Source organism: Hippichthys cyanospilos, chromosome 1, assembly GCF_059441005.1.
Source record: "Hippichthys cyanospilos isolate Australia breed blue-spotted pipefish chromosome 1, RoL_Hcya_1.0, whole genome shotgun sequence".
NCBI classification, from domain to species: Eukaryota; Metazoa; Chordata; class Actinopteri; order Syngnathiformes; family Syngnathidae; genus Hippichthys; species Hippichthys cyanospilos.
The window spans coordinates 11,309,243-11,321,410 of NC_142369.1; the positions used below are offsets into that span (position 1 = coordinate 11,309,243).

General features: G+C 43.2%; 1 protein-coding gene across 1 annotated transcript; it reads left to right on the plus strand.

Annotated features, from left to right (window-relative positions):
* Nucleotides 1-3,558: 3,558 nt before the first annotated feature.
* bmp3 (bone morphogenetic protein 3) lies at nt 3,559-12,074 on the plus strand. Its single transcript, XM_088411177.1, has 3 exons — nt 3,559-4,376; nt 5,643-6,547; nt 9,701-12,074. The coding sequence occupies exons 1-3, from the start codon at nt 4,100-4,102 to the stop codon at nt 9,890-9,892; spliced, it is 1,374 nt and encodes a 457-aa protein (XP_088267303.1). The 5' UTR covers nt 3,559-4,099; the 3' UTR covers nt 9,893-12,074.
* Nucleotides 12,075-12,168: the final 94 nt, after the last annotated feature.

Consider the following 12,168-nt stretch of genomic DNA (forward strand, 5'->3'; position numbering starts at 1 on the left):
GGAGGATAGTGGACCTCGAGGACCGGCTTTGGACATCTACGCATAAGTTATTGACTTTGTCAGTTAGCTATCTAGCTGCTCGGTTAGTCTGATAGTTTGTTGGTTGTACAGTTTATCTATTAGTTGTTTAGCTACTGTAGTTACGGTAGTTAAAAAGGCCAGTTAGCCATTTTTCATTTGGCTGTTAGCTTGTTGCTACATAAGTTTGTGAGCTACTGTGCCTGTTAATTCATTTGTTTGCTAGTTAGCTCGCTGGCTGGTAGAGTTTGTTGGTTATACAGTTTATCTGTTAGTTGTTTAGCTACTGTAGTTACGGTAGTTAAAAAGGCCAGTTAGCCATTTTTCATTTGGCTGTTAGCTTGTTACTACATAAGTTTGTGAGCTACTGTGCCTGTTAATTCATTTGTTTGCTAGTTAGCTCGCCGGCTGGCAGAGTTTGTTGGTTATACAGTTTATCTATTAGTTGTTTAGCTACTGTAGTTACGGTAGTTAAAAAGGCCAGTTAGCCCATTTTCATTTGGCTGTTAGCTTGTTACTACATGAGTTTGAGAGCTACTGCGCTTGTTAATTCATTTGTTTGCTAGTTAGCTAGCCTACTGGCTAGTTTGTCCACTGCTGCTTTCGTTTTTCAGCGAGATTTACTTTTTTTTTTCCCGCTAGCTACTTCAAATGTGTACTTCTATGTATAAAATTATCCAAACAATAGCATTGGATGTTTGACACAATTTTGTTTTATGTGTAGTTTTCTTGCGCTCTGTCCTTTGAGAGGTGTTAAAGGTCTCAGTGCGATTTCAATGAATAACCGGACCAACTGGAGCAAAGCGACTGAGCCGTGTGTTTAAATACACCACGGCCAAAAAAAAAAAAAAAAAAAAAAACGTTGGTGATTGCATTTCTGGGTCATTGAGCATCTGTAAATCCGACACTGGCGGGTTCATTTAACTAACAAGCATCTTTGGGTCAGTGTCTCGTAAAGCGTGTGTCTCGTGTATGCCGCGGGTGTCAATTTGACGCAATTTGGACCTTTGATCTTGATACATCAAAGACAAAGCATTCAAAGAAGAAAGCCTAGGAGGCTAAAAATGACTCGAGATTGTCAAAAAGGTAGAGGCTCAAAATTGCACCATGTGGTCTAAATGTTTACAAATGGTAGCTAGAGTTTTATACTAGAAACCTGTAGAACTCTCAACACCCGCTGAAGTAAGCAAGCAGTCATGATTGGACAATAAAGTCATTGAAATGTTTTGCTTTTATTACTTTTTGGATTCGAATGACACTGATGCAGTACACATACTTTAGCACCTCTCGAAGATATGTTCACCGTTGAACTTTGATTAGATTTGATTTCATCTGTTTTTATAGTTCTAACAAAGTCTTAGATTGCAAAGCCCTCCACAGAAGGGCAGAGGGGCAGAATATATATTCTATTTACATGTTGTTTTCATCCCAGCAGTCAGACAGACCAGATCGAATTACATAAAGAAATGACCAAGCATACGCACAACGCACGCTGTTGAGTGACACACACAACAGAGGAGCCAAACTGGCAGAAATATATTTGAGAAATTAGGCAAGACTTTTCAATGATAGAGACATCTACTAAATATGACGTCACGGAAACCACTTTTAAAGATGACATCACAGCGTAAAATAAAATAAATTAATCGTCTCTGGTTGAATTGCTATTTAATCTTTGCGATGTATTTACGGCATTAAAGTAGTTTCCACTTTATTTAAATTTTTGCTTTAATATCACTTGTAATGTCTCAAACCAATTGTTTGGTGAAATGGATTGCGCTATAAGTGAGGCAAATTTCTCGGCAGATTCCCAGGGTGTTGTTATGTAGTTTGCTAGTTTGTCACTTCCTTTGTTTGTTCTCAAACTAGCTAATTGGCTACTAAGCTAAGTTTGCGTATTTATTTCCTTTTCACATGTCCATTAGTTAAAAACATATTTGTTTTAGTCAGTTTGTTTCTCAGTCAATCAGTGACTTCGTTACCTTAATAGCTCATCATTTCTTGAACTAGATCATTATTTATTGCCAGTTAGCTTGCTAGTTCATTAGTTAGTCGGTTTGATAGTTAGCTTGCTATTTCCTTTTTCTATTGGTTGGTTAAATGGCTAATTTGTTTGCCTGGTTCATAGTTCCTCAGTTGGTCTGTTATCTGTTTGCTAAGTAGTTAATTTGTCAGTTTATTAGTTAATTAGCATGAAAATCAGTCTTTGGGTTTGCATTTAAGGGTGTAAGAAATATATATTATGAAAAACTTTTCAAACTTTCATGGTGACATCATGCACATTTTATTGTGACATTTTCAGGCATATTTTCCATAAGTTGAGCGGCCGGCTTCCCAAAGTTACACAATATTGACGGATGCTCTTGAGTTGCTCCAGCTGGACACCACCCCAAACCCCCTTTCATACTCCCCCGCCCCCACCGTGCTTAAGCCTCCCTATGCGAGGGACCGAAACGCATTCAGTGTGTGGACGACATCGCATGTTCAAATTATTGCAATCAGATGTCAGAGGCGGAGACACTGCTTCATCGTTTCCTCCCCGGCGCCCCTGAAAGAGAACGCCAGTCGCTGGGGATGGGAGGCGGCATGTACGGGGGGTGCGAAGCAGCATCCGGACGGGAGCGTGATGCTACAGGATGTGTGTGCTTAACGCCATTGAGGTGCACTAAATGGGAGGCCGAGCCTTTAATGCGGACAATAAGCTGCTGCTTTCACACGCGTCGGGGGGCCTGTCTGTAGCCTCTAAATGTAGACTCTGGGGTTCACTAAACTTGCGGGTGCGCCCATAAGAGATTCAAAGCGTGTTACTTATTGACAATCTGGTGTAACTGCTCCAAACCTTGTTACACAATGTCAATTTTTTTCATTATAACAGTTTTCTTTAGACTTTACTTGGATTTTGATGGTGTATGTAAGGAGAGGGTGGTGCGCCAACTGAATTGGGATGTCTTCAAAAGTGTGGGAAACTGCTGCTTGGGAGGTGTGAAACGTGAGTGACGGTGCATCAACTCTGCGAGAATGTTGAATGATTTATGAGACTGTAGTACACATATTTGAGGGTGTGTGTGGGAAAGAGGGGGGACGCCATCTCTATGCAAATGGGAGGTGGTGCGCCAAATGGATTTGAGAATGCAGCAACGAAGGGGTGCGCCAGCTTCGTCAGCATGTCGAACATGGTTTGGAAAAGACCGCTAAACATGTTTTGAGAGTGTCAGATTATAGGGGGTGCGCCATATGCCGTTTTTAAGGTTGTGCGAACAATGATGAGAATATGAAAGCGGTTTATAGAATACTGTAGTTAACATTTTTCAGGGTGTATGCTAATGATAGGTGGAGCACATGTTATTTTTGATTTTACGGAGTAGAATGGGTGCGCCGACTGTTTGGATGTTAAAAGAAGCTCAAGAATGACTGCGCTAAACATTTTTGAAGGTCTGTGCAGATGAGAGATGGTGTGCTACATCACAGTATGTTGCAATGGATATGCGATTTCAGAAACAAAATTGGTGCAAGATTTTTTGCACTTTTTTTGTGTGTTTTGATAGCAAATGGGAAGAGGGGTGCGCTCAATCTTTTGCTATGTGGAAAAGGGTGCACATCTTGGAAAGAGTGATGTATGGAATGTCCCAGCTGTTTTTTTTTTTCTTCCAGGGTTTGGACATGCGTGTGCGTAAAACTCTCCTGAACAGGAAACTCGCGTTCTCTGTGCGCGTGCGTATGGTGTGTGCGAGAGAGGGAGAGAGAGAGAAAGAGAGCGAGAGAGGGAGGAATACCCAGATGGTCCCAGCAACCTTATAATAGCGAGCTCAAGATCGTGGAGTTCCAATGAAAGCTGAACCTTGGACTGGTTGACTGGTTGGCTGCTCCTCACACATCACCGCGCAGCTTCCCGCGATTCACAGCCGAGCATCTGGTCTGTTTTTCTCCCACCTGCACTGGACTTTCCCGTGCCCTCTCCCCGGTTGAGATGCTTCCCCACTCGGGTGATGCCATGTCCCGCCGGAGATAGGAAGCGCTCGTAGGAACTCGTGGGAAGATTCTAGAAAGGCCTTCAGCTTCGTTTTCGGGTCCATCTTCCAGGATGGGTTTTTGGGTTTTGGTCGTGCTCTCCGCGTGGACATGCTGCGCGCGATTCGGATGCTGCGCCCTGCTCCGGACCGAAGGGGATTTTACGCACGCGCCCGGTCGGAGGCAACCGGTCGCGCAAGCCCCGGTAGCCCCGACGGTAGTGGAGGACCGGGACCGGGAGTCCCAGGACACGGTGACGGAGCATATGCACATGCTGTACGACAAGTACAACAAGGCGGGATTCCCTTTCAAAGACGGGAACACGGTGCGCAGTTTCAAAGCGCACTGGGGTACGTATATTAGGAGTTTTAGTTTTACGCATACACGCAAAAAAAAACGCGTGTAAAATGTAAGCTTATCCACCTGTTGCAGATTGTTGCCTTGAGCGCGACTGTCTTCCACCAGCAGAACTCAAAAAAGTATTTACTCGTATTTTTAAGATGCAAAAAAAAATGCAATCCCAAGTTAATTCCTTTGCAAAATGTTTAAATCATTTAAAAAAATGTATTTCCACTAATTGGATGTAATTGTTATGTTTATTTATTTTTACGATGTAGTAACGTTTGGTTTTAACGCTCACTTGTGTTTAGTTTTGTGGGCTATTGCTGCCCCCTGTTGGATATTGACAGACATGCACCTATGGGCCGCTTCATTACAGACACCTGCCTTCCTGGCAGCAACTTTGAAAAATAACATTTTTGTAAAGATAAACATGTATGTCTTTAAAAATGACAATTTAGCTACAATCATGTGATAACACAAAATCATTTTTTTCAAATGGTCAAAATATTGTCATCATCGTTGCAGTTATATTTTCGTAATGGTTGTAGAACGTGAGCTACATTGCAGGGGTCACCAGGTAGCCTCCAAGGATCACAGGGTAGCCTCCAAGGATCACATGAGTCTCCCGCAGGCCTATTTAGCAAATAGCTTACAAGTGATTGAACTTTGTAATTTTCAAGGATTGTTACTGACAATTATACATATTAAATGCACATCCATATTTACTACAGATGTTCCTTAATTGTTGAAATAAATCATAAACATAAACAGGTAGACCTACATAGTACTCAGGAGCACTTTGGGAGGTTGGTGTTCCCTGGTCTAGAGAATAATTGGCTTGGTAGGGTACAGGAAAAAGATGGGTCGCAGGGTAGGGAGGTCAGTTCTATAGTTGCTTACTCAGAAGGAAGATATGCTTGGTTGCCCGGTCAAGATTCAATGATTTTATTGTCATATGCATAGTAATAGCACACAATGAAATTCTTCACTCTTCACTTCCCCGAGCAGACTACGTTCCATAATCGAGCAAATAATAAGGTAGGCAATAAAACAAAAACAGGACTAGCAGTAATAGTGAACCACTAATAAATGAACAGACTTACATTCTGAGCATATTACGGAGTAGATTGAGTGGAAAGACTGTATACATATGAGGAAGATAGTGCAAAATATTAAGTATGCGTAGAGGGACAAGATTTCTGACTGATTACCTAAACTTTAGCGTGCGCCTCAGTCCCAGCTGTCATCTCTCATCAACACGTTTGTACTTTCAGGCGTTATCAACAAGAAGCAGCTTCAGATCTTCAACTTGACGGCACTCACCAAGTCTGAGGACGTCCTCTCTGCCACACTGCACTACTACATCGGGGACCTCCACAACGGCAGTCGGTCCTGCTCCAGACCGCAAGGCTGTGTCCTTCATAGCCCGCGCAGGCACAGCCACATCCACGCCATCATCTGGAACTTTGCCCCCGAGGGCGACAGGATGAGGACTCTGGGCCAGTTCCGCATTAACATGTCCACGCACTACCGGGACTTTATCTCCTGGCAGTGGAAGGACATCACCCGGGTGGTCAACCAGGCCAAGGTGCACCATCAGCTCCTAATCGGCATCGAGGTGACCTCACGGGGACCGTGGCCCTGGAAGGAGCTCCTAGCTGACCGTTCCCCTTACATTCTGGTTTACGCAAACGACTCAGCCATCTCAGAGCCTGAGAGTGTTGTAGCCACCCTCAGGAGGAACCCCTCAGCAAGGGACCCAAAAGCGAGGCAGCGCGGGCGCAACCCGCCGGAACCACAGAGGACCTCCTCCAGGCCCAAGCGCTCCGTTAACGTCCTGCTCCCCTTACAAAACAATGAGCTCCCCGGACCCGAGTACCCCTACGAGACCACCGGTTGGGATGAGTCCAGTCCGTACGAGCCCTTCCAGAGCAAGCAGGCCCACCGGCCGTCACGGAAAAAGACCCGCAAGAATCCGAGGCACAAGATGCCGCTGTTGCAGTTTGACGAGCACACCATCAAGAAGGCCCGGAAGAAGCAGTGGAACGAGCCTCGGAACTGCGCACGGCGCTACCTCAAAGTTGACTTTGCTGACATCGGCTGGAGCGAGTGGATTATTTCTCCAAAGTCTTTTGACGCCTACTACTGTGCCGGATCCTGCCAGTTCCCCATGCCTAAGGTGCGACTTTCTGCTAGTCCCCCTCCACGGGACCTGTTTGGATTTAGCCTGCCTCTTCGGTTCTCAATATGTAGGCCAGGGTAACAGATAGGCTTGTAGATCTGTTGATCAGACAAGAAGATATTTCTTTGGTTGGTTGGTTGTTAGGTAGTTAGGTAGGTAGGTAGTGTCGGTTGATCGGTCTGTCCGTCCGTTGGTTTGTTGGTCCGTGCGTTCGTCCAATTACTCATCATCATTCTGTGGGTCCTATTAATTCCCTAGACCCCTATTTGCACCCTTTGTCAGGAGAAGCCTGGTTTTATCCTGACTGTCTCTGATTTAGTGTCTACATTCGATTCACTTGACAGTTTAACAACGATATCGGTTTCAAAGACCCGCTACACACTGAGTTGATGCACTGAGTTGAGAAGCAACACTTGTCGCGGGCTTAATGCGTACTGCAAAGGAAAACATGTTACCACAGAAACATACACGATATGGAACGAGGCAGAAGGTAATGTTAGCGGTGTGCCAAGAAGATGAATAGTTTTCGGTTTGGGTCGCTAAGTTAGTCTAAAAGTCGCTAAGTCTAAAAGTCACGCCAATTCTTGTTGAATGTAAGGGTCTAACCCTAGGGAAATGAATTCCCTTTAGCTTCCACCACAATGCTTAGTGGCTACATGTTAGCATTGCTGATGTAATATAACGTGTGGCTTTGCTAGGTATTTAGGTAGGTAACTTTTTAAATTGTTTGGTATACAGGTAGTTTGATATGTCAGACAGTGTAGTCTGTACAGTATGTAGCTGTTGGGTGGGCCGATTGGTGTTGAGACAACCAACTTTCACCAGATTCTCACTTGAACTTATGTCACTGCGAGGTAGCTACATTTTAGCATAATTAACATCACACATCTTACCAGAAATTTTTCAATTTTGTTCATGTTGTGCTCGAAAACAATGCTAGATTCGTGCTGCCATGTTGGAAGATTTTACCTCACTGTTGACCAGCATAAAGAATCTGATTTTAAATCAACATTGGCTAATGCATCCAGTAGCATGTAGCATCACGCTAACAACCACATTTCCCGTTAGGGCCAATGTGGCCTACATTATGCAAAACGCAAAGATGCTATCAATGTAGTTGAAAGCTCCTTGAAGGCAACATGTCATGTTTTTATTTAGGACACGTCAAAAAACAGAAACCCGCTTCCGATCTGATAAGACAGCAAACATTTCAAATGTGGCCGGAATGCGCACCACTTAATTCAATCCCTCTCAGCATTCCCGGCCTTTGTAGTGTGCGCTACTGTAATTACTTCCAGGAGTGCCCTGAGGCTGTCGCGCTCCACCCCACCTGCAGGGGTTGCTGTATCAAAGACTGGACATCCCTTTTGAAGTGCATTGCACTGCGGGGAAAACATAGAGATCCACTTGCAGCATTCCACCACACTGAGTGGAAAGGTGGGACAGCTGGCAGGCGAAAACACATCAAAGAAACGCTAATTATTTAAACGGTGTGCAGTAACGTCCATGTTTTTCAGCGGATTACGACGTAGTCAAGGACAAACTGTGCAGCGCAGGCGGGAGGAGTGTGCTATTACTTTTCTCAGTCCTAGGATCCCCACACAGCCTAAAAAATTATGTAGTTAAGTCTTCCTGAAACCTATAAGACGGCGCACCCCCTTCGATATCTTGAGAGTTGGCGTACCCCTTCTTCCTTGCACGCCTTCATGAAGGAGTTAACATGATTTGTGAAAAAGCTTAGTACAGTTTGCTGTGCACCCCATTCAATATCTGAATGAAGTTGGCGCACCATTCTTATTACTTGTGTACACACCAAAAAAAAATCTTTCCCAAGCTTTTGAAGTTGCACACTCCCTTCAGCATCTTGACAGTCGGCGCACCCCTCCCGCAAAATATCACCACACCCTAAAAAAACATAGTATAGTTAACGCTTCCTGAAACCTTTAAGATGGAGCCCCCCCTTCGATATCTCAAGAGAGAGAGACAGATTTGGCACACACCCTCTTTCTTGCACACCTTTATAAAGGAATTAACTATGGTCTTTCCCAAACTTTTTAATCGCCTTTAACATGATCTGTTTAAAAGCTTAGTACAGTCTGCTGCACACCCCCTTCAATATCTCAATAAAGTTGGTGCACCATTTATATTACTCCCCCCCAAAAATTCCCCTAGCTTTTAAAGTTGCGCACTCCCTTCAGTATCTTGACAGTCGGTGCACCCCTCTCCTCCACACTCAAAAATGATTTGCTGCGCACCCTATTCTTCTTCCACACAGATTTAGCACAAGAACAACCAAAAAACAGCTCCAAAGTTTGGTGCAACATTGCCTCTGCACACATCCTCTCGACCATGTAAACACAGTCAGTAATTTTGCTTTGTTCAAAACTATAGCACTTTTTCACAATTGTTTCCATCCTAACAGCCTTGGCGCACCCCTTTTTCTCAACACAGACTAAAAATAATGTTTGTCTTTCTCCTTCACATGTACTCCCTAAAGTGTTCTATATATTATAAATAAAGTGTGAAGCTGCTCACCCCTTTCACTATCCCTCAAAAAAACAAACATTTAAGGTTAGTGTGTTTAATCTTGAAACAAGTGAAGTTAAAACATTTAAATCAGGATAAATAAAAAAGCATACATTTAGTCGTTTGCACCAACCATTTTAAGCTGCACCACCCCCCTTCAGTATAATAATTCACTCACCTCCTCTCTGTGGCACACACCGTAATATAACCGAATCATAAGAAGTCATTTTAAAAGTCATTTTAAAGGTGTCATGCTTAGAGATGCACTTGTGATCAAGTGGAGAAGTCAATTTAAAACACACCCCCAGAGGTCTTTGCAAAAGCATATTGAAGACCATTTAGTAACAAATGTATTCATTTAAGTTGAAAGTTAAGTTTGGGGACACTCCATTTTTTGTGATGAATCGTTATTATACCACACCGCAGCCATTCAGCTTTAATCTCGCGCACCCCCGAAGTGCATTCACACCACAACAAAATGATCCCTACTTTCTAGGCTATATTTTCATTCTGTTCATAAGTCTTGAAGTGATAACAAAAAAGAATCTTGTTAGAAATCTCTTAAAATGTGTGTGAAACGTCTTGTCACTGACGTTTTTCCCGTGGGGTGCGTTTTGGTTTCAGGCGCTGAAGCCTTCCAACCACGCTACCATCCAGAGCATTGTGCGGGCGGTGGGCGTGGTTCCTGGCATCCCGGAGCCCTGCTGCGTCCCGGAGAAGATGTCGTCCCTCAGCATCCTCTTCTTTGATGAGGACAAAAATGTGGTGCTCAAGGTGTACCCCAATATGACAGTGGATTCCTGCGCATGCCGATAGTTTCCATGGCGCACCGCCCCCTCCCACTTTCACCCTCCGTCGTCATGGAAACAAGACCTGAAACGATGCTTTGCCCCTGATTTTTATTTTCCTTTTTTTAAATCACTCACACCAACACAGGACCTGACTGACAGGGCAGAGGAAAGGGGTGCGCAATGTGTTTCCAGGTGATGGAGATGTGACAGCAGGGAGTAGTGGTCACAGTGGAAGGCGGTCACATAAAGGAGGAACGCCGGAGGCTAAATTCCTTCATCCATGGCAGTCTCTGAAAGCCATCTTCAACTTTCTACATGACTTTGAACAGAGGCGGTGCACCACCTTAAAATGTGCCTGCTACTCCGTGCATCCCTCTCTACAATACAAATTCAGAGCAAAGATCATTTACAGGCATCACGTTTCATTATTTCAACACGATCCAGTGGAATTGAATTGACTATTGTTTCATATGCGCTCCCAGGGGTGCGTTTACGGCGTCTAACCTGGTTACTACATACATTTATTGTATACGTTTATGAATATCAAAGCGAAGCAGGACTGATGCCTCCTAAAGGGTTCCACATCACAATATCAGTCAGTCTTTTGCTATTTTTTTACTTTTACTGAGGTGGCGTACCCCCCCACACCCAAAAAAATAAAAATAAAAACATGTAAATCATCATCATCATCAAGTTACATTATGCAAACATGATCAAGTATAGCTAAAAATGTTTCATATCCCAAACATACCCTTGAAAAAAGGTCACAAAAAGGTGATTTTTCAAGGCAACATTTTATGTACCCCTGGAGGTGGACACACCTCATTTTTTCCCAAAGTCAGTGAGTTTGTACCATTCATAACTTGTGTAACTTCATGGTTTCAAAAACGTAAAGTGGACCTGTGGCTTTGAAGACTATAGAGCACCCTCTTGTCACTGCACACCCCCCATCATCGCTTAGAGAAAATGTTTATATGCATCCCAGGGGTGCGCGCAATAATTTTTCAAAAGCTAAGTTGGACAGACGTTTCCTGTTTGGGAGAAGTGACTCTTCTCATCTAAGTCTTGCGAGGTATGCACCGCCTTCAGCATCCATCACAAAGTTGACGCACCCCCTCCAAACAAAGGCACCATGTGCAAAAATAGAAAAAATGTCTTTTTTAGGAGGGTGAGCATACCTGTTTATCCCATATATTAGTGTCTTTCCTGTTGTGCACTATTTTTATATTCAAAGATTCTAAAGCAAAGTGCCTCTAAGGGGGTGCTATGTTTATGTTGGTGCACCTCTAGCCTGTCTAAACTATTTTTTGATGTTGTTTTGTTTAGGTTGAGCCCCCTTATCGCACAAATATAATCAAGAGGAATTCAAAATTATGTTTTACAGCAAAAAAATAAAAAAAAAATGCACACCCCCAGGGAGGTGCGCATTTGGATAGTGTATGTCTCATTCATCTTCTTATCACTTTTTCTTTTAAATCAATTTCTAGAATTCATTCACCCCCATATATTGTCGCACCGCCGCTCCTGAAAAACTTTTGACATTAACAAGAAACTTAACCAGGCAAGTTATCGGATTCTGTCCCAATAGTTTGACGCTACCGACCCTCCTCCTCATTCTCTGTTGGCACACCCCCACTCTCATTATTTTTTTTTATATACACAAAACAAGACCAGGTCGTATTGAAAGCTGAAAACCAAAGCCTTCCCGCACGAGCTCTCCTGTACATTTTGATGTATATACTGCATCTGACGACTGTTTGTTGACAAGTGCCTTTTATTTCCAAATCCTGGAAATCCAATTATTATAAAAGAAAAAAAAAACTATTTTTGTGGAATTTATTCGTAAAGGTATATAAATATATTTCAAATAATTTTGATATTTCAGAGACATTTATATTGTCAATAGCTGTTTTGGGGCTTTATATATGTTTTTGTTAGCAATGCATGCCATAGACCTGATTGTGGGCTTCTTGTTTTCTTTTGTGTAAATGTTAGAAAACGCTTGTACAATATGTTTGCTAAAGTATATTTGTATATGGAAATTTTTTATTTATTTTTGTCTATCTGGTTGAGGGGGCGTTGCCTGGGACAGAGGGAGGCGGGGTCTACACGTGACGGACATTGGGCTCCTGAACCTTGGACATGGGCAACGTCGCCATCTCACAAAGCATTCAAAGAAATGAATAAAAATACACAAAAGTCCACAATTTCAAAATGTCTTGTGTGTATGCAAATTGAAATGCGTGTGTGTGTGTGTGTGTGTGTGTGTGTGGGGGGGGGGGGGGGGGGGGGCTGCTTTTT

Bases quoted from the DNA above. Each gene is read 5' to 3' on its own strand.
- bmp3 (XM_088411177.1), top strand. From the start codon at position 4,100: ATGGGTTTTTGGGTTTTGGTCGTGCTCTCCGCGTGGACATGCTGCGCG. The intron at 4,377-5,642 runs GTACGTATATTA...TTGTACTTTCAG, and splicing joins CAGTTTCAAAGCGCACTGGG to GCGTTATCAACAAGAAGCAG. The intron at 6,548-9,700 runs GTGCGACTTTCT...TTTTGGTTTCAG, and splicing joins GCCAGTTCCCCATGCCTAAG to GCGCTGAAGCCTTCCAACCA.